We start from the raw sequence: 22,971 nt of genomic DNA, 5'->3' as shown, positions 1-22,971 counted from the left end.
GGATTCAAAATCCTTCCTTATTGTGTCAGCTCTTCCGGGCACAGTATCCTAACTGGAGTCTGGAGGAGGGGCATAGAGGGAGGAGCCAGTGCACACCAGATAGTACCAAATCTTTCTTATAGAGTGCCCTGTCTCCTGCGGAGCCCGTCTATTCCCCATGGTCCTTACGGAGTCCCCAGCATCCACTACGGACTACGAGAAATAGATTTACCGGTGAGTAAAATCTTATTTTTTCTTTCCCCCGTGTGCCAGGCTGCCCGACGGCTGGCATACACACTGCGATATCGCTAGCAATATTGCACAGTGATGTCATGCCCGCGGTCGGCCAGAGCTTGCAGCTTTGGACAATGAGTTCAAATTGAGTTGCATGGACGGCCGAGATCAAGGGTCGTTAACGACCCGCGGGGCCACACATGGCTACTCGTTAACTGTATACACACTGGCCAAAATAATAAACTATATCGCTCAGGAGGGCGCTAAGTGTGTATGCACCTTTAGAGTAGTGATTGTACAAATAGTAGACCTCCAGAAATAAAAAATATTAGGAGTAATTGCTTAGTTGTACAGTATCTGTGTTGTGCTGTATAACAGACTTGATAATGTGATACATGGAGCAAATTCTTGGAAATGAGTAATCCATGATCTCATTCAAGGAACCTGTGTCACTGAAGATATATCACTACACCCTCCTAAGTATTGAAGATGCTATCAATATGTATTAGAAACAATTCAAGTGGATATCTATGTGCATCCATTTTGGAAGTAATATTTCAATATTAAATTAGTATTTTGACCTAATGTTTTGGAAGCTGCAAGCTCTGTTTACTCAGGAGTGAAACCTGGACCATTAGGGTGCCTTGGTGACCGTATCTGGGAACCTCTGGGAAAGGCATTTACCAATTGCTCCTCTCTTTTTGTATAACAGAAGCACAGTATTGTAACTTCTTACATGATTGGATGGCGGACATAAGTTTTAATACATGGGTTTTGACTTGGTAGTTTCATAGCAAATTATAAAGCAACAATATTTTCTGGTGGCAATTCAAAGCTCCCTCTCCAACTAAGCCCAATAAGCATAATTTCAGAACGTGTATAATGGGTACAAGATGGTTTGTTTCTGGGAGACACTTTTCAGCGGGGTACACTGGTATTCCACAGGGAATAACATCTGGTGTAGGGTTGGATCTTAATACGAGGCACCAACAGGCTAAAGCTTTGACTGTTCCCAGGATGCCTTGCACCGCCTCCTCTATAACCCCGCCTCCAGGCACTGGAGCTCAGTTTATAAGTCGGTGCCTGCAGTGCAGACAGCTAACAGGGAGGGCTGCGCTAGGCAGCCCTAGAAAGAGCTTTTCTGAAGAAAGAAGACTTCAAGGGCTGCAGCACAGGCACTTAGAAGTACTATATGTCAGTCTGACATAGCGTGCTGCGGCACCCTCACCTCACCCCAGTGGCGCCCTGGGTACTTAAAGCGGAGGCGCTCCGGCTTCATCAGGCACACACACGCCGCTGCTCTCCGGGATCGCGTGGCCGCAAGTTCAGGGAGGAGGTAAGAGGGTCCCCCAGGCAGGACCCTCCAAAATCACGATCTGGCGCAGTCTCCGGAGACGGACCGCAGCGCTGGCACGGACACTGTGGCCGTGCAGGGACCCCACTATGTCCACCATGGCAAGGGGCACAGGTCAGATTTACTAAAATCCGTTTGATATAGGCCCCGCAGTACCCGGTGGTGAAGTCCAGCAGAGGGGATAAGGCTCTGACCTGTAGCCCCTCCACCAGGTGCCATTTACTGCAAATGTTCCCGCTCTGGAGCTGCATCTCTCTCTCTCACTCCCTGTCAGCGTTTCGGTGCCATTACACAGAGCTGCGCTGATCTGGGACTGCTGGGCATTGTCTCCTATGCAAAGCCGCTGCCTCATCAGCTCTGTGGATTTACAGGACACTTAAGTAATCTACATGTCGTTTAGACAGTGTTAGTTAAGAAAAAGTGCATTACTGCAGGGATATTTCAGTACAAGTACCCTGTGATATACATTCAGTATTTACTGTGCATTGTTATATCTGTATACATACATAGCTTTACTTAGTATTGCTAGTCCAGTGCAGTTTTATTGTTGTAATAATTCCTGCATTGTACGTGTGACTGTGTGTGCCTGCTACTGCTGTGTGGTTCCTGTTCCGTGTATCTCTCACATATTGCTATCCCTATATTCTGTACCATGAGGGGGGCTAAGTGCGTCAGGGTCCTATATGTATATATGTGTGTGTGTTTCACATGATATACTACCTTGGTATTTCTCTTGCGCCCTAGACGATGCTGGGGTCCAATTTAGTACCATGTGGGTATAGACGGGTCCACTAGGAGCCACTGGCACTTTAAGAGTTTAATAGTGTGGGCTGGCCCTTCCCGCTATACCCCTCCTACCAGACTCCGTTTAGAAAATGTGCCCGGAGGAGTCGGTCCCAGCTAGGGGATCTCCTAGGAGTTTTCTTAGTTTTATTTTTTTCTTAAAGTTTAGAGTTTATTTTACAGGGAGGCTGCTGGCAACAGCCTCCCTGCTTCGTGGGACTTACGGGGGGAGTAGGAACCAATTCTAGAAGTTAATGGTTCTCTATCTCCGTTGACAGGACACTGAGCTCCTGAGGGTGATGATTGCAAGCCCACGAGGCGACAGCTCACTCCCGCAGCACGGCCGCCACACACTAACAGAGCAAGAAGATAGAAGAGTGGTGAGTACGGCGCCGGCGTCCCAGTTAGCGGGTTGCCGGCGGGTATGGCGGCACAAGAGTTGGATTGCAGCTCTGAGGGGCTATGCTCCAGTATGGCTCAGCAACATCTCTGCATGTAGACGCTGGAGGGGCGTCCTGAGTCGGCAGGCTAACCCTACACTGGTCATGGCGTTAACAGGGGCTAATCCCGCTGTTAACATATAAAATCCTCAGGCCAGTTTAAATAATAAGTGCGGGAAGCCGCGTGCCAGGTAAGGGGGCGGGGCTTCCTCTCAGAGCGGATCCAGCATTCACCAGCGCCATTTTATCCCTGCAGATTACACAGAACGCTGACAGGGAGCGCTGCCCGTGGGGGGGGGGGGAGGGGGGAGAGTGTGATAACTGCTCTATTAAGGGTAGTTAGTGCTGGGCTTTTATCATAATAACTGCCTACAGGGGCGCGGTGTGGGCTGGCTTTTTATTCTCTGTGACTCTCGGAAGGTGCTCTGGGGGAAACTGTGTCTGACATTTTCCTGTGTGTGTGCGTATATCTCATGTTACCATGTCTAAGGACTCTGGGTCAGCTGTATTAAGCCTGGAGAAGTGATAAAGCAGTGATAAGTGGAAGGTGATAACGCACCAGCCAACCAGCTCTTAACTGTAAATGTACATATTGGAGCTGATTGGCTGGTGCGTTATCACCTTGTACTTATCACTGCTTTATCACTTCTCCAGGCTTAATACATCTGCCTCTGTGTCCTGCGCTGCCGAGTGTTTATCTTCTCCAGAGGAGTCTATCCCATGTACTCGGGACTGGAATATGCTTTCTCAGCCTTCTGAATCCGAATCCGCATGGGTGGATTCTTTAAGGGAAATGATATCCCAGATTTCAACGAGGATGTCACATACTGAGAAAGAGACTGTGGAGGGGTTGCACAGGGGTTGCCGCACTACTTTTCGTCAAAAACTCCACCTACGTACCCGCCAAAAACGTCCACTTGCCCATATAATGCAAGCTGACACGGATACCGACTCTGATACAGGAGACGTGATGGGGATATGCAGGGGGAGGATGCATCCCTTGCTAAACGGCCTTCTTCACGTGGCACATCTTCTGCAAGCTCAAGCCATTCAGGTTCAGTCGGACAACGTCACAGCGGTGTCATACATAAACAGGCAGGGCGGAATGAAGAGCAGAGCTGCAATATTAGAGGTAACAAAAATCCTCATCTGGGCAGAAAGACACGCGGTGGCGTTGTTGGCGATCTTCAATCCGGGAGTGGACAACTGGGAGGCAGACTTCCTTAGCAGACACGATCCCCATGCAGGAGAATGGGGCCGAATGGGGCCTCCACCCGGAGGTATTCGCAGAGGTAACAAGCCGATGGGGCGTACCTCAAGTAGACATGATGGCCTCTCGCCTCAACAAGAAGCTTCGGAGGTACTGTTCCAGGTCACGAGATCCACAAGCAGTGGCGGTGGATGCTCTTGTAACTCTGTGAGTGTTCCGGTATGTATGTGTTCCCTCCACTACCGCTCATCCCAAGGATTCTCAAATGAATAAAAAGAACAAGAGTTCAGGCGACCCTCATTGCTCCAGACTGACCAAAACGAGCTTGGTACGTGGAACTTTTGGGATTATTGCTGGAGGATCCGAGGCCTCTTCCTCTTCGCGAGCACCTTCTACAACAGGGGCCGTTCGCCTATCAAGACTTACCGCCGCTATGTTTGACTGCATGGAGGTTGAACGCTAGATTCTAGCTCAGAAGGGCATTCTGAACAGGGTCATTCCTACTCTGATCCAAACTAGGAAGGGAGTAATGTCTAAGCATTATCATCAGATTTGGATGAATGTGTCTTGATGTGAATCCAAGAATTTTCTAACGGTGGAGTTTCAAGTTGGACGTTTGCAGAAAGAGGAGAAAACAGGTGTGTATGTGGATCTACGCTCCATAAAGGTCCGGATTTCGGCCTTGTCCATTTTCTTCGAGAGACAATTGTCTACTCTTCCTGAGGTTCAGACATTTTTGAAAGGAGTTCTGCACATCCAACCCCCCTTTGTGCCTCCTACGGCACCTTGGGATCTTAATGTGGTGCTGCAGTTCCAGCAGTCGGATTAGTTTGAACCTTTACAGGAAGTGGACTTAAAGTTTCTTACTTGGAAGGTGGTCACACTGTTGGCATTGGCATCTGCAAGACGAGTGTATGAATTAGGGGCATTGTCACACAGAGCCCTTACTTTATTTTCCATGAGGATAGGGCTGAGCTCAGAACACGTCAGCAATTTCTTGCAAAGGTTGTTTCAGCTTTTCACATCAACCAACCTATGGTGGTGCCAGTGGCTACTGACACCTTGATTACCTCAACATCCTTGGATGTTGTTCGGGTTTTGAAAATATATGTGAAGCGAACTGCTAGTCACAGAAAGTCGGACGCATTATTTGCCCTTTATGAACCAAACAAGATTGGGTGTCATGCTTCTAAGCAAACGATTTCTCGCTGAATCAGGCTTAATATACAGCATGCTTATTCTATGGCAGGATTGACAACATCCAAAATCGGTTCAGGCCCACTCTACCCGTAAAGTGGGTTCTTCCTGGGCGGCTGCCCGTGGTGTCTCAGCTCTTCAGCTTTGCTAAGCAGCTACTTGGTCGAGGTCGAACACGTTTGCTAAGTTCTACAAGTTCAATACTTTGGCCTCTGGCCTCTGAGCACCTTTCAGTTTGGTCTTTCTGTTCTGCAGGAACCTCAGCACTCTCCCTCCCGTACTGGGAGCTTTGGTAATTCTCCATGGTGCTAAATTGGACCCCAGCATCCTCTAGGAGGATGTAAGAGAAAATAGGATTTTATATACCTACCGGTAAATCCTTTTCTCGCAGTCCATAGAGGCTGTTGGGCGCCCCCCAGTGCTTCGTATTCCTGCATTGTTACTTGGGTAAGTATTGTTGGTTCAGTCATTGCTGAATCGTTTCACGTTGGTTAGCTTGGCTTTACTTTTGTTTTGTGTGAGCTGGTGTGAATCTCACTGCTATCTGTGTATTTCCTTCTCTCGAAGTATGTCCGTCTCCTCGGGCACAGTTTCCAGACTGAGTCTGGTAGGAGGAGCATAGAGGGAGGGGCCAGCCCACACTATTAAACTCTTACCAGTGGCTCCTAGTGGACCCGCCTATACCCCATGGTACTAAATTAGACCCCAGAATCCTCTACGGACTAAGAGAAAAGGTTTTACCGGTAGGTATATAAAATCCTATTTTTTTTTTTCTCTGTATATTTCAGTCACCATATACCACTTAAATCCTCTGTGCTCTGCATTTGCAGTCACACTACATAGGGGGCTTTTGTCAGGTACTGTGTCTAGCTATATTGTACTGTTATGCCCGAAGGCTACATTCACACATAATGTCTGCTACACAGGGCGGGAGATCCGTGGCTGATCCTGCGTCATCCAGTGCTGACGCCGCGGATGCACCTGAGGAAAATATTCCAGCTGAGGGTCCAGGTACCGGGGGTTCAGTACCCCTCAGTCAGCCTGCAGCGCCGGTGGAACACCAAGACCCACCCTGGGCTGCTTTTTCTAATTTGCTGACTACGCTAATAACGAGACTTGCGCCCCCTGTGGGACCTCCTGTGCCGTTACAGCCACATATTGTCCCTGCTGTTCATCCGCTATGGGCAGATATTCTGTCAACTCAGTTACAGCAATTAAATCAGTCTTTGGTTAAACAAAAACCTAACCCTCGCCCTCCTAGGACCAAGGGGTCATATAAGCAGGCAATTACTTCCTCACAATCCACGCATGTTACAGATACTTCATCCGATGAAGATGGCGTATACACTTGTCTTGTCTCAGACACTGGTGCAGATGCTTTTGATGGGAAATCTATTTCACAGGTGAGGCTTTTGGAGGCTGTCAAACTGATTCTTCAGATTGATGATGAATCTGAACCTCCAGATACGTCTAAGAAACCCGATAAGTTCAAACGTCAGAAGGTCACTAAATTGGTTTTGCCCCATTCTGACCATTTAGTTGAGATACGTCAGGAGTCCTGGGAGTATCCAGGAAGGAAATTCCTGTCTAAGAAGATGCTAGCTCGTTATCCCCTCGCTGCAGAGTTTAGCTCGTTATCCCCTCGCTGCAGAGTTAAGTAAAAATTGGGAAACACCGCCACTGGTGGACTCGCATGTCGCGCGTCTGATGGTCTCCTCTACTCTGCCTGTCACTTCTCTGAAGGAACCGACGGTTAAGTGTGTGGAGGGTTGCTTGAAGACTATTTACACCAGAGGTTCTCAAACTCGGTCCTCGGGGGCACACACAGTGCATGTTTTGCCGCTAACCCAGCAGGTGCACAGGTGTATTAATTACTCACTGACACATTTTAAAAGGTCCACAGGTGGAGCTAATTATTTCACTTGCAATTCTGTGAGGAGACCTGCAAAACATGCACTGTGTGTGCCCCCGAGGACCGAGTTTGAGAATCTCTTATTACACCCTTGCAGGTGCTGTGCATAGACGCACTATAGTGGCCTCTTGTGCTGTGAAGGCTATTGAAGCGGAGCTACCTTCTAATTTTTCTAATAATGCCAGACAGTGTCTTTCATATATTATCAAAGCCTCTCATTATATACAGGAGGTGGCCTCTGATGCCGGTGTAGTAGATGCTTTGACCGCCAGGACGTCTATTTTGGCCCTCCGGATTCTGTGGTTGCGGTCCTGGTCTGTGGATCTGGACTCTAAAAAGACCTTGGAGGTGATCCCCTTTAAGGGAGACATCCTGTTTGGGGAAGATCTGAACACGATTGTTGCTGACTTAGTGTCTGCTAAAACTGCATGTGTGCTGAGTACTAATCCTTCAGTTCAGAAGGCTACGAGTACCAACTTTCGTTCATTTCGACCTCCAAGTAAAGCAAAGGGTCAAGCGTACCCGAAACAGGCTCACACTTCCAAAACCTCTAAGCCCAAACCTAAACGTTCTTGGGCTGTCCGTCAGCCTGCTTCCAAACTAGACAAGCCTGCTGCATGACGGGGCGGGCCTCCCACTGGGGGACCCCAGGGTGGGAGGCCGACTTCTACGGTTTGCTCAGGTATGGTTACAGACCACTTCAGATGCCTGGGTAAGGGAAGTCGTCACTCATGGATAGGCCATCTCTTTCAGAAGGTGTCTCCCTCGCCAGTTTGCTTGACAAATATCCCTTTGGATCCAGTAAAAGCAAAAACTCCATTTGGTGGTACAATCCCTTCTGGACATAGGAGTGGTAATGCCGGTGCCGCTGGCTCAGATAGGCAGGGGGTACAATTCAACGCTGTTCCTAGTTCTGAAACCGAATGGTTCCTTCCGGCCCATTCTCAACCTCAAGTCTCTGAACAAGTTTCTGAAGGTTTCCAAGTTCCGTATTAAAACTTTTCACTCAATTTTTCTGGCCTTGGAGCCCATGGACTATATGGTATCCCTGGACATTCAGGATGCTTATCTACATATTCCTATTGCCATGTCACATCGGCAGTATCTGCGGTTTGCTATTGGCAACCTACATTATCAATTCAAGACCTTACCTTTTGGACTGGCCACGGCTCCGAGAATTTTCACCAAGGTCATGACGGATGTGACAGCTCTGCTTCACCGTCAGGGTATCAGGATACTGCCGTATCTCGACGACTTGCTGATCCTGGTGAATTTCCCAGAGGTTCTCCTTCTTCATCTGGAACGGACTGTCCAATTCCTGCAAGCCCACGAGTAGCTCATCAACTGGAAGAAATCCTCCCTAGTCCCTGCTCAGAGCATGGTGCACCTGGGGGCATTGTTGGACACACACACATAACCAGCGGTTGTTCTTGTCTCCGGAGAAGGTCCTGAAGCTTCAGTACAGGATAAAATACTTCCTTTCTCTCCCAGGAGTGTTGATACACTCGCCGATGCAAGTACTAGGCCTCATGGTTTCGGTTTTCGACATGGTAGAGTACGCTCAATTTCATTCCCGCCCTCTGCAGATATTAATTCTCTCCAAGTGGGACGGCCTGCCTCACTGGATCAGATCTCACATGATCTCCTTGACTCCGGAAATTCGTCTGTCACTGAGCTGGTGGCTACAGGACCAACAATTGAGCAGGGGTCGTCCCTTCTGGATCTCCAACTGGGTCGTTCTAACGACGGATTCCAGTCTGCGGGGTTGGGGTGCAGTGTTGAAGCAACCCTCTTTTCAGGGTCGGTGGACCAGGATGCAATCTCTTCACGATAAATATTCTGGAGTTGCGGGCTGTGTTCAATGCTTTGGAAGTGGCTCTGCCTCTGGTACAGAACAGGCCTGTTCAAGTACAGTCGGACAACGCCTCCACGGTGGCATACATAAATCATCAAGGCGGCACTTGAAGCCGCATTGCGATGTTAGAAGTGTCAAAAAAGATTCTTTGATGGGCGGAACGCCATCTGCAGCCATATCGGCAGTGTTTATTCCGGGTGTCCTCAACTGGGAAGCCGACTTCCTAAGTCGTCAGGATGTACACGCCGGAGAGTGGAGCCTTCATCCAGAAGTATTTCAACTCCTAGTGATCAAGTGGGGCCTACCAGATGTAGACCTGATGGCGTCTCGACACAATCGCAAGGTTCCGGTTTTCGGAGCAAGGACAAGGGATCCTCAAGCAGCGTTTGTGGACGCACTGGAAATTCCATGGAATTTTCGGCTGCCGTACGTGTTCCCTCCGGTGTCACTCCTGCCCAGGGTAATTCGGAAGCTCAGGCAAGGAGGAATGCTGATTCTACTTGCTCCAGCATGGCTCAGACACCATTGGTTCTCAGACCTGCAGGGTCTCTCGTTAGAACGTCCTCTTCTATTTCCTCAACGCCCAGACATCCGGGTTCAGGGCCCCTGTGTATGCCAGGATTTGGCCCGACTGGCTTTGGCGGCGTGGCTTTTGAAGCTTCCGTTCTGAGGGCCAAAGGTTTTTCTGAGGCGGTCATTCAGACAATGTTGCAAGCCCGCAAACCGGCTTCTGCTCAGATTTATTATAGAGTCTGGAATTCTTACTTCACCTGGTATGCGGCTAAGTATTATGATGCATACAAGTTCAGTACTGCCAAACTTTTGGTGTTTCTATAACAGGGCCTGGAATCAGGCCTTCGTCTGGCCTCCCTCAAGGTTCATATATCTGTCTTATCGGTGTGGTTTCAGAGAAAATACATTCACTCAGGGTATTTTACGGACTCAACCTCCCTATGTCCCTCCTGTGGCTTCTTGGGATTTGTCAGTTGTTCTTTATTCCCAGCAAGGGTCTCCGTTTGAACCTCTTGAGTCTGTGGACCTTAAATGGCTTACGTTTTAAGGTCTTGTTTTTGCTGGCGATTGCCTCTGCTAGAAGGTTTTCAGACTTATCCTGTAGGTCTCCCTTTCTGATTTTTCACCGTTACTGTGAGGTTCTTAGAACTCGCCCTGGTTCTCTACCTAAGGTGGTGTCATCTTTCCACCTTAACCAAGAGATTGTGGTTCCGGCCTTTGTCTCTCCTAATTTGTCCTCCAAAGAGCGGTCTTTGGCTGTGGTACGGGCTCTCCGTATCTATGTGAAGAGAAATGCGTCCCTTAGGATTCTCTCTTTGTTCTTTTTGGTTTTCACAAACGTGGCTGGCCTGCGAATAAGCAAACCTTGGCCACATGGATTAGAATGGTGATTGCACATGCTTATGTACAGGCTGGACTTCAAACTCCTGCTACCATCAAGGCCCATTCTAGTGGGTCTGTTGGACCTTCTTGGGCGGCCCGCCATGGTGCGTCCCTGGAACAATTGTGCAAGGCAGCTACGTGGTCCTCAGTGAACACGTTCATAAGGTTCTATGCCTTTGATACTTCCACTTCCCAGGATGCTTCCTTTGGACGCCAGGTTCTTGTGCCCGCTACAGTGCGTCCCCTCCCATGAGGAACTGCTTTAGGACATCCCTGATGTTATTCCCTGTGGAATACCAGTGTAGCCCGCTGCAGAAAAGGAGATTTATGGTAAGAACTTACCTTTGTTAAATCTCTTTCTGCAAGGTACACTGGATTCCACAGGGCGTCCACCCTGACGCACTTAGCTTCTTTGGGTTTGTATGGCATTAGCCACTGGTACCTTCTCCTGTCGTGGGAATGTGGTTCGCTGTGGCTACTAACTGTTATCGTCTCTCTTACCTGCTACTGCGTTAGACTGGTTAACAAAACTGAGCTCCTGTGCCTGGAGGCGGGGTTATGGAGGAGGCGGTGCAAGGCATCCTGGGAACAGTCAAAGCTTTAGCCTGTTGGTGCCTCGGATCAAGATCCAACTCTACACCCCGATGTTATTCCCTGTTGAATCCAGTGTACCTCGCAGAAAGAGATTTAACAAAGGTAAGTTCTTACCATAAATCTCCTTTTTGCTCTACAATTTTCTTCCTTTTTTTCTTTTTCTTTAAAAGCTCTTATTTTGATGAGAAGGGTTTGGTACGTCAGCAACTTGATTCATTTGATGAGTTCATTCAGATGTCCGTGCAGAGAATTGTGGAGGATGCCCCACCTATAGACTTACAAGCTGAAGCGCAACACACCACAGGAGAAGTAGAAGAGCCGGTAAGTTTCATTATTTATTTTTATTGTGTACAGTTCTCTGCTGTACAAAAAGGAGGGTGAGGAAGAGCTGGCAAGTAGTTATCAAATTAGAACACAAAAAGAAAGGAAAAGGTATTCCACATTGGGGCACTCATCTGTAACTGGCTGTAATGATGATTCTAAATCTAGGTGCAGGACGTCTCCCTATAAAACGTAACCTTTATTATAATTTGTATAAAATACTAGTAATAGATAGCTAGCGAAGTATTAAAAGAAAATATGTGAAATGGTGAATAGTGCACAAGAAAAATAAAAAATGGAACACACTAGTCTCAAATATGATCAATCTACTGGATGATTCTCTCCTATAATAATTATACAACTATATCGTTGTGCTTTTTGTCAATATTAACCTATTGGATTGTATGCATAAATTGTGCGCTCCCCTCATTAGGATATATAGGCTTACAGTTTGGGTAATTTGATTGAGAAAACCACTGTAATTATTACACATTGTGATTAATAATTATAATCAGCAATTCGCATACGGATACCATGAATGGATACAGTTCTGTAACACTTTTGATTGATGCTCATGTAGATAGATTGGTTTGATAGGGTAACCCTGAAATGATCATGGACTAACTTTGAGTGAATAGTACTGGGACCTATTTATACAATAAATTGTTCTAAATTAGGTCTCCCGTCCACTGCATGTTGTACGGGCCACCCATATAATTAATATTGCACCAAATGACAGGAGAAATGATCCCAAATGCAGTAAATTGTTGATTGTAGAAAGCGCTTGTGTCCTAATTACTAATATGTTTAGTAGTCGAACATCGTTACAATTGGTCATTAGAACACTATGTAGTAAGGAGCGCTAATATCTTGATTAGTAATAAATTTATTTTTGTGGTCCTAACTTGCTACAAATTAGTATATTCCTAACAGGACAAATCTCACCATGTATAATTTGTATGAGAGCTAGGGCATTGCAGCGATATAATCTGAACACTTCTCTGTGCAAATCGGAATCACTTAAGTTAATGCTCTTATATATCATGCATCCACACAAGTCAGTTTGGGGGTTAATCTTACTGGAGCACAACATTCCACAATACACAGGAGTTGGTAATTGTCCTCAATCTCCCTTCTCCTGTGTGTAATTAATCAGAAACAGCTCAAACAGGCCATAATAATATTGCTAAATCGGAGAATCTCAATGGCATGCACTTCAGGTAATAACCTATTTCACTTAATACAGTGTATAATCTGCAGCTCATTAAATCAGGCTAGAATGGTCTGACTGCAATACAAAGTGTCAGTAACGTATTGTGCAGATGATAGACTCATATTCTCACTGATCCGCAACAAGTGTTTCAAAATCAGCCATGTCAGTGCTATCATAACCTGGCTGCTTTACAATGTATCCAAAACTTGTGCTGCCTGTTACATTCTCATGCAATTGCCGTATAGCATGGTATGCAATCTTTTCTATAGATAGAAAATAAAATGTCTGTTTCTGTGGATTAAACCCTGATATGCTAACTGGATGAAGAAAGAGATTGGATGTCAGTTTGCTGCGTGTCTTATTATCTGTTGCCGTTATTAGCAATAATGCATTATGTCATGCTCGTTCTCTAAGCTGTGCCCAAATAAGCCTTGCTAAATCCCTGGTGAGAGGGAGACAACACTTAATTAATATTTCTCTGACGTCCTAGTGGATGCTGGGACTCCGTAAGGACCATGGGGAATAGCGGCTCCGCAGGAGACAGGGCACAAGAATAAAAGCTTTAGGATCAGGTGGTGTGCACTGGCTCCTCCCCCTATGACCCTCCTCCAAGCCTCAGTTAGATTTTTGTGCCCGAACGAGAAGGGTGCAGGCTAGGTGGCTCTCCTGAGCTGCTTAGAATAAAAGTTTAATTTAGGTTTTTTTATTTTCAGTGAGTCCTGCTGGCAACAGGCTCACTGCATCGTGGGACTAAGGGGAGAAGAAACGGACTCACCTGCGTGCAGAGTGGATCGGGTTTCTTAGGCTACTGGACATTAGCTCCAGAGGGACGATCACAGGTTCAGCCTGGATGGGTCACCGGAGCCACGCCGCCGTCCCCCTTACAGAGCCAGAAGAGACGAAGAGGTCCGGTGAAATCGGCGGCAGAAGACAATCCTGTCTTCAGACTAAGGTAGCGCACAGCACCGCAGCTGTGCGCCATTGCTCTCAGCACACTTCACACTCCGGTCACTGAGGGTGCAGGGCGCTTGGGGGGGGAGCGCCCTGAGACGCAATATAGATGACAAATACCTTAGGTGGCAAAAGAATACATCACATATAGCTCCTGGGCTATATGGATGTATTTTAACCCCTGCCATTTTTACACAAAAAAGCGGGAGATAAGGACGTCGTGAAGGGGCGGGGCCTATCTCCTCAGCACACAAGCGCCATTTTCCCTCACAGTTCCGCTGGAAGGACGGCTCCCTGACTCTCCCCTGCAGTCCTGCTTCAGAATCAGGGTAAAAAAGAGAAGGGGGGGCACTATTGGCAGCAAATGACAAAGCTATAAGGGAATAACACTTATATAAGGTTATCCCTGTGTATATATATATATATATATATATATATAGCGCTGGGTGTGTGCTGGCAGACTCTCCCTCTGTCTCTCCAAAGGGCTCGTGGGGTCCTGTCCTCTATCAGAGCATTCCCGGTGTGTGTGCTGTGTGTCGGTACGTGTGTGTCGACATGTATGAGGAGGAAAATGATGTGGAGGCGGAGCAATTGCCTGCGTTAGTGATGTCACCCCCTAGGGAGTCGACACCTGACTGGATGATCGTGTTAAAACAATTAAGTGATAATGTCAACACTTTGCAAAAAACTGTTGACGACATGAGACAGCCGGCAAATCAATTAGTGCCTGTCCAGGCGTCTCAGACACCGTCAGGGGCCCTAAAACGCCCGTTACCTCAGTGGGTCGACACAGACCCAGACACAGATACGGAGTCTAGTGTCGACGGTGATGAGTCGAACGTAATGTCCAGTAGGGCCACACGTTACATGATCACGGCAATGAAGGAAGCATTGCACATTTCTGACACTACAAATACCACTAAGAAGGGTATTATGTGGGGGGTGAAAAAACTACAAATAGTTTTTCCTGAGTCAGATGAATTGAATGAGGTATGTGATAAAGCGTGGGTTTCTCCCGACAAAAAACTGCTAATTTCTAATAAATTATTGGCACTATATCCTTTCCCATCAGAGGTTAGGACACGTTGGGAAACACCCCCTAGGGTAGATAAGGCGCTCACACGTTTATCTAAACAAGTGGCGTTACCGTCTCCTGATACGGTCACCCTCAAAGAACCAGCTGATAGAAGGCTGGAAAATATCCTAAAAAGTATATACACACATACTGGTGTTATACTGCGACCAGCAATCGCTTCAGCCTGGATGTGCAGTGCTGGAGTCGCGTGGTCGGATTCCCTGACTGAAAATATTGATACCCTGGATAGGGACAATATATTGTTAACTATAGAGCATTTGAAGGATGCATTACTATATATGCGTGATGCACAGAGGGATATTTGCACCCTGGCATCAAGAGTAAGTGCTATGTCCATCTCTGCCAGAAGAACGTTATGGACGCGTCAGTGGTCAGGGGATGCGGATTCCAAACGACATATGGAAGTATTGCCGTATAAAGGGGAGGAGTTATTTGGGGCTGGTCTTTCGGACCTGGTGGCCACGGCAACGGCTGGAAAGTCCACCTTCTTACCCCAGGTCACTTCACATCAACAGAAAAAGACACCGTCTTTTCAAACTCAGTCCTTTCGTTCCCATAAATACAAGCGAGCAAAAGGCCATTCCTTTCTGCCCCGGGGCAGAGGAAGGGGAAAAAGACTGCACCATGCAGCCGCTTCCCAGGATCAGAAGCCTTCCCCTGCTTCTGCCAAGTCTTCAGCATGATGCTGGGGCTTTACAAGCAGACTCAGGCTTGGTGGGGGCCCGTCTCAAGAATTTCAACGCGCAGTGGGCTCACTCGCAAGTGGATCCCTGGATTCTACAGGTAGTATCGCAGGGGTACAAACTGGAATTCGAGGCGTTTCCCCCTCGCCGGTTCCTGAAGTCTGCTCTGCCAAAGTCTCCCTCCGACAGGGAGGCAGTTCTGGAAGCTATTCACAAGCTGTATTCCCAGCAGGTGATAATCAAGGTACCCCTCCTACAACAAGGAAAGGGGTATTATTCCACGCCGTTTGTGGTACCGAAACCGGACGGCTCGGTGAGACCAATTTTAAATCTGAAATCCTTGAACACTTACATAAAAAGGTTCAAATTCAAGATGGAATCACTCAGAGCGGTGATAGCGAACCTGGAAGAAGGGGACTATATGGTGTCTCTGGACATCAAAGATGCTTATCTCCACGTCCCAATCTACCCTTCTCACCAAGGGTATCTCAGGTTTGTAGTACAAGACTGTCATTATCAGTTTCAGACGCTGCCGTTTGGGTTGTCCACGGCACCTCGGGTCTTTACCAAGGTAATGGCCGAAATGATGATTCTTCTTCGAAGAAAAGGCGTATTAATTATCCCTTACTTGGACGATCTCCTGATAAGGGCAAGGTCCAGGGAACAGTTAGAAGTCGGAGTAGCACTATCTCAGATAGTGTTACGTCAGCACGGGTGGATCCTAAATATTCCAAAATCGCAGCTGATTCCAACGACACGTCTTCTGTTCCTAGGAATGATTCTGGACACAGTCCAGAAGAAGGTTTTTCTCCCGGAGGAGAAGGCCAAGGAGTTATCCGAGCTAGTCAGGAACCTCCTAAAACCAGCCCAGGTGTCAGTGCATCAGTGCACGAGGGTCCTGGGAAAAATGGTGGCTTCTTACGAAGCAATTCCATTCGGAAGATTCCATGCAAGAACGTTTCAGTGGGATCTACTGGACAAATGGTCCGGTTCGCATCTTCAGATGCAGCAGCGGATAACCCTGTCACCAAAGACAAGGGTGTCTCTCCTGTGGTGGTTGCAGAGTGCTCATCTTCTAGAGGGCCGCAGATTCGGCATCCAGGATTGGATCCTGGTGACCACGGATGCAAGCCTGAGAGGCTGGGGAGCAGTCACACAGGGAAAAAACTTCCAGGGCTTGTGGTCAAGCATGGAAACATCTCTGCATATAAACATTCTGGAACTACGGGCCATTTACAATGCCCTAAGTCAAGCGAAACCCCTGCTTCAGGGTCAGGCGGTATTGATCCAATCGGACAACATTACGTCAGTCGCCCACGTAAACAGACAGGGCGGCACGAGAAGCAGGAGGGCAATGGCAGAGGCTGCAAGGATTCTTTGCTGGGCGGAAAATCATGTGATAGCTCTGTCGGCAGTGTTCATTCCGGGAGTGGACAACTGGGAAGCAGACTTCCTCAGCAGACACGACCTTCACCCGGGAGAGTGGGGACTTCACCCAGAAGTCTTCCACCTGATTGTAAACCGTTGGGAAAAACCAAAGGTGGACATGATGGCGTCACGTCTAAACAAAAAATTAGACAGATATTGCGCCAGGTCAAGGGACCCTCAGGCAATAGCGGTGGACGCTCTGGTGACACCGTGGGTGTACCAGTCAGTGTATGTGTTCCCTCCTCTGCCTCTCATACCAAAAGTACTGAGAATAAGAAGGAGAGGAGTAAGAATACTCGTGGTTCCGGATTGGCCAAGAAGGACTTGGTACCCGGAACTTCAGGAGATGCTCACGGAAGACCCGTGGCCTCTACCTCTAAGAAAGGACCTGCTCCAGCAGGGGCCTTGTCTGTTCCAAGACTTACCGCGGCTGCGTTTGACGGCATGGCGGTTGAACGCCGGATCCTGAAGGAAAAAGGCATTCCAGATGAAGTCATCCCTACCCTGGTCAAAGCCAGGAAGGATGTAACCGCAAAACATTATCACCGCATTTGGCGAAAATATGTTGCGTGGTGTGAGGCCAAGAAGGCCCCTACAGAGGAATTTCAACTGGGTCGTTTCCTCCATTTCCTGCAAACAGGACTGTCTATGGGCCTAAAATTAGGGTCCATTTAGGTTCAAATTTCGGCCCTGTTGATTTTCTTCCAGAAAGAACTGGCTTCAGTACCTGAAGTTCAGACATTTGTAAAAGGGGTACTGCATATACAACCTCCTTTTGTGCCTCCAGTGGCACCTTGGGATCTCAATGTTGTTTTGAGGTTCCTTAAGTCACATTGGTTTGAACCACTCACCACTGTGGACTTAAAATATCTCACATGGAAGGTGACGATGCTGTTAGCCCTGGCTTCAGCCAGGCGTGTGTCAGAATTGGCGGCTTTATCATATAAAAGCCCTTACTTAATTTTTCATTCTGACAGGGCAGAATTGAGGACTCGTCCTTAATTTCTCCCTAAGGTGGTTTCTGCTTTTCACATGAACCAACCTATTGTGGTGCCTGCGGCTACTAGGGACTTGGAGGACTCCAAGTTACTTGACGTTGTCAGGGCCCTGAAAATATATGTTTCCAGGACGGCTGGAGTCAGAAAGTCTGACTCGCTGTTTATCCTGTATGCACCCAACAAGCTGGGTGCTCCTGCTTCTAAGCAGACTATTGCTCGTTGGATTTGTAGTACAATTCAACTTGCACATTCTGTGGCAGGCCTGCCACAGCCTAAATCTGTAAAAGCCCATTCCACAAGGAAAGTGGGCTCATCTTGGGCGGCTGCCCGAGGGGTCTCGGCTTTACAACTTTGCCGAGCAGCTACTTGGTCAGGGGCAAACACGTTTGCTAAATTCTACAAATTTGATACCCTGGCTGAGGAGGACCTGGAGTTCTCTCATTCGGTGCTGCAGAGTCATCCGCACTCTCCCGCCCGTTTGGGAGCTTTGGTATAATCCCCATGGTCCTTACGGAGTCCCAGCATCCACTAGGACGTCAGAGAAAATAAGATTTTACTTACCGATAAATCTATTTCTCATAGTCCGTAGTGGATGCTGGGCGCCCATCCCAAGTGCGGATTGTCTGCAATACTTGTACATAGTTATTGTTAACAAAATCGGGTTATTGTTGTGAGCCATCTTTTCAGAGGCTCCTTCGTTGTTATCATACTGTTAACTGGGTTCAGATCACGAGTTGTACGGTGTGATTGGTGTGGCTGGTATGAGTCTTACCCGGGATTCAATATCCTTCCTTATTATGTACGCTCGTCCGGGCACAGTATCCTAACTGAGGCTTGGAGGAGGGTCATAGGGGGAGGAGCCAGTGCACACCACCTGATCCTAAAGCTTTTATTCTTGTGCCCTGTCTCCTGCGGAGCCGCTATTCCCCATGGTCCTTACGGAGTCCCAGCATCCACTACGGACTATGAGAAATAGATTTATCGGTAAGTAAAATCTTATTATAAAAACATCTTACGGGAGCACCCCCAAACCAAATGTTAATACCAAGAATTTTTCTAAGAATTGTTTTGATTATAAACAATGGGAAGTAACTGATTGATATGAGCATATGACCTATATGATCTGTGCGGATATTTTCTTCTTTTGGAAGTAGTTATCAAATGTAAGAATTTTGTTACATTCCATCACCTATAATTTTTAGTTAATACGGAACATAGAATATGTATGGGAAAAGTGAGTGTGCGTGTGTATACGCAAACAACCAGCGGCACAAGGGTAATTATGCGTCACACACCTTCAGGTAGTATCAACGTTTCGTTAGTTTACCTCTAACATGATCAGGACATTTTTTAGTTAAATATAATAGCCAATATCCTGCTTAAAAAAAAAAAATGATTGCTTATTATATTTAGCTAAAATATAACCATATTGGCTGGTATTTTATATGTCTTGTTATATATATTGCCTTGATGTACACACTTTTATATGCATTAAGTCTCAGAGTGGCGTTCTTCATATATAGATATCTATATTTTCTCTAACGTCCTAGAGGATGCTGGTTACTCCGTAAAGACCATGGGGAATAGACGGGCTCTGCAGGAGATAGGCACTTTAAGAAAGCTTTGGATTCTGGGTGTGCACTGGCTCCTTCCTCTATGTCCCTCCTCCAGACCTCAGTTTTACACTGTGCCCAGAGGATGAAGGGCGCACTGCAGGGAGCTCTCGAGTTCTTTGCTACAGAAAGCGTTTTTGTTTGGATTTTTACTTTTTCACAGGGAGCACTGCTGGCAACAGGCTCCCTGCATCGAGGGACTGAGGAGAGAGGGGCAGACCTACTTAACTGATGGGATCTGCTGCCTCGGCTACTGAACACCATTAGCTTCAGAGGGGGTGAACACAGGTTCGTCCTGAGTGTCCACCTCTGGAGCCGCGCCGCCGTTCTCCTCACAGAGCCAGAACAGTAGAAGCAAGAAGACGTCTCAGGCGGCAGAAGCCTTCAGCTTCACAGAGGTAACGCACATCACCTCACACACTCCGGTCACTGTATTGGGTGCAGGGCGCAGGGGGGGCGCCCTGGGCAGCAATAGTAACAAATAGGTATATACATGTACAGCTGGGCACTGTACATGTATATAATTGAGCCCCCGCCATTTTTTCACGATTTTGAGCGGGATAGAAGCCCGCCGCCGAGGGGGCGGGGCTTCTCCCTCAGCACTCACCAGCGCCATTTCTCTCTCCACAGAACGCTGAGAGGAAGCTCCCCGGACTCTCCCCTGCTTACACACGGTGAAGGGGGTTTAAAAAGAGAGGGGGGGGGGGGGCACATAATTGGCGGATACAGTATAATACAGCGCTGCTGGGGAAAAGCATTCTGTGTTTGTCTCCAGGTTGTTGCCCTGGGGTTTGTGCTGGCATACTCTCTCTCTGTCTCTCCTAAGGGCCTCTCAGGGGATACTGTCTTCAGAAAAGTTTCCCTGGGTGTGTGCGGTGTGTCGGTACGTGTGTGTCGACATGTTTGATGAGGAAGGCTCGCTTAATGTGGAGGGGGAGTGCTTGAATGTCAGGTTGCCGTCGGCAACGCCGACACCAGACTGGGTGGATATGCTAAATGTCTTGAATGCAAATGTAAATCTTCTGCATAAAAGATTAGACCAGGCTGAAGCTAGGGATCAGTCAGGTAGCCAGCCCGTGCCTGTCCCTGTGGAGCCAGAACCTTCAGGGTCTCAAAAGCGCCCCATATCCCAGGTCGCTGACACAGATACCGACACAGATACTGACTAGTGTCGACTATGAGGATGCAAAATTACAGCCGAATGTGGCAAAAGGTATTAGCTACATGATTATTGCCATAAAAGAGGTTTTGCATATCACGGAGGAACCCCCTGTCCCTGACACGAGGGTTCACATGTATAAAGGGAAAAAGCCTGAGGTCACGTTTCCGTCCTCATTTGAGCTAAGCGAATTATGCGAAAAGGCTTGGGACTCTCCGGATCGGAGACTACAGGGTGGGATCAAGTGGGGGCACGTCTTCGCCTTTTCAGCCACGTCTGGGTTCAATCACAGGTGGATCCCTGGGCAATGGAGATAGTTTCCCAGGGATACAGACTGGAATTCGAAAACGTGCCCCCTCGCCGGTTTTTCAAATCGGCTCTGCCAGCTTCCCCGTCAGAGAGGGAGCTAGTGTTAGCGGCAATTCACAAATTGTACATTCAACAGGTGATAATCAAGGTTCCTCATCTCCAGCAAGGAGAGGGTTATTATTCATCCCTGTTGAGGTTCAAGTTCAAAATGGAATCGCTCAGAATGGTCATCGCCAGCCTGGAGGGAGGGGATTGGATGATGTCCCTGGACATAAAGGATGCGTACCTTCATATTCCGATTTTCCCCCCTCACCAGGCGTTTCTGAGATTTGCAGTACAGGATTGTCTCTACCAATTTCAGACGTTGCCGTTTGGTCTTTCCATGGCCCTGAGAATTTTCACCAAGGTAATGGTGGAAATGATGGTGCTCCTGCGCAAGCAGGGAGTCACAATTATCCCGTACTTAGACGATCTCCTTATAAAGGCGAGATCTCGGGAGAAGTTGCTGGACAGCGTGTCTCTGTCCGTGAAGACGTTGCAGAGGCACGGTTGGATTCTCAATTTACCGAAATCCCAGCTAGTACCTGCAACGCCTCTGACCTTTGTGGGCCTGATTCTAGACACAGACCAAAAAATAGTTTTTCTTCCGGTGGAGAAGGCTCAGGAGCTCATAGCCCTGGTCAGGAACCTTTTAAAGCCAAAAAATGTTTCTGTGCATCATTGCACAAAAGTTCTGGGGAAGATGGTGGCTTCATACGAGGCCATCCCTTTCGGCAGGTTCCATGCGAGGACCTTCCAATGGGACCTATTGGACAAATGGTCCGGGTCCCATCTACATTTGCAGAAACGGATCACCCTGTCTCCCAGGGCCAGGGTATCTCTCCTGTGGTGGCTGCACAGTGCTCACCTCCTAGAGGGTCGCAGGTTCGGCATTCAGGACTGGATCTTGATGACCACGGGCGCCAGCCTCCGAGGTTGGGGAGCTGTCTCACTGGGAAGAAATTTCCAAGGTCTCTGGTCAAGCCTAGAGACTTGTCTCCACATCAATGTCCTGGAGTTAAGGGCCATTTACAACGCCCTACGCCAGGCGGAAGAATGGCTTCAGAACAAACCGGTTCTGATTCAGTCGGACAATGTCACGGCCGTGGCTCATGTAAGCCGCCAAGGCGGCACAAGGAGCAGAGTGGCATTGGCAGAGGCGTCCAGGATTCTGCGCTGGGCGGAAGGCCATGTAAGCGCGCTATCAGCAGTGTTCATCCCGGGGGTGAACAACTGGGAGGCGGACTTCCTCAGCAGGCACGACCTGCATTCGGGAGAGTGGGGACTTCATCAAGAAGTCTTCACACAGATCGTGGATCGGTGGGGACTGCCTCAAATAGACATGATGGCGTCCCGTCTCAACAAAAAGCTAAAGAGGTATTGCACCAGGTCAAGAGACCCTCAGGCGGTAGTGGTAGATGCTCTGGTGACACCATGGGTGTTCAGATCGGTCTATGTGTTTCCTCCTCTGCCTCTCATACCCAAGGTGTTGAGATTAATGAGACTAAGAAGGGTCAGAACAATTCTCATTGTTCCAGATTGGCCAAAGAGGACTTGGGATCCGGATCTGCAAGAGTTGCTCACAGAAGATCCGTGGCCTCTTCCTCTAAGGCAGGACCTGCTGCACCAGGGGCCCTGTCTGTTCCAAGACTTACCGCGGCTGCGTTTGACGGCATGGCGGTTGAACGCCGGATACTAGCGGAAAAAGGGATTCCGGAGGAGGTCATTCCTACCCTGATCAAGGCTAGGAAAGACGTGACGTTAAAACATTATCACCGTATATGGCGGAAATATGTTTCTTGGTATGAGGCTATAGCTGCTCATACGGAGGAGTTCTATTTGGGCCGTCTGCTTCACTTCCTTCAAACGGGAGTGAATTTGGGCCTAAAATTAGGGGTCATAAAGGTCCAAATTTCGGCCTTATCCATTTTCTTTCAAAGAGAATTGGCTTCTCTTCCTGAAGTACAGACTTTTGTGAAGGGCGTGCTGCATAATCAGCCTCCCTTTGTACCTCCGGTGGCGCCTTGGGATCTTAACGTGGTATTAAGTTTCCTCAAGTCACCTTGGTTTGAACCACTCAAAACAGTGGAGTTGAAATACCTCACTTGGAAAGTGGTCATGTTGTTGGCCTTAGCTTCTGCAATGCGTGTTTCGGAATTAGCGGCTTTATCGTATAAAAGCCCATACCTGATTTTTCACGTGGATAGG

The 22,971-nt window shown here is 48.0% G+C and overlaps 1 protein-coding gene across 1 annotated transcript in view; it reads left to right on the top strand.

Annotated features, from left to right (window-relative positions):
• Positions 1 to 22,971, top strand: part of POLR2B (RNA polymerase II subunit B) — a 406,055-nt gene that overhangs the window by 6,399 nt on the left and 376,685 nt on the right. The window contains exon 3 of the mRNA XM_063915211.1: positions 11,124 to 11,274. Coding sequence (XP_063771281.1) covers positions 11,124 to 11,274 — 151 coding nt within the window. The remainder of the gene's footprint in view (positions 1 to 11,123; positions 11,275 to 22,971) is intronic.

The sequence above is a fragment of the Pseudophryne corroboree genome, chromosome 1 (genome assembly GCF_028390025.1).
Source record: "Pseudophryne corroboree isolate aPseCor3 chromosome 1, aPseCor3.hap2, whole genome shotgun sequence".
NCBI classification, from domain to species: Eukaryota; Metazoa; Chordata; class Amphibia; order Anura; family Myobatrachidae; genus Pseudophryne; species Pseudophryne corroboree.
Note: the sequence above shows the minus strand (reverse complement) of the source record. Positions and strands in the feature narration are given on the sequence as shown.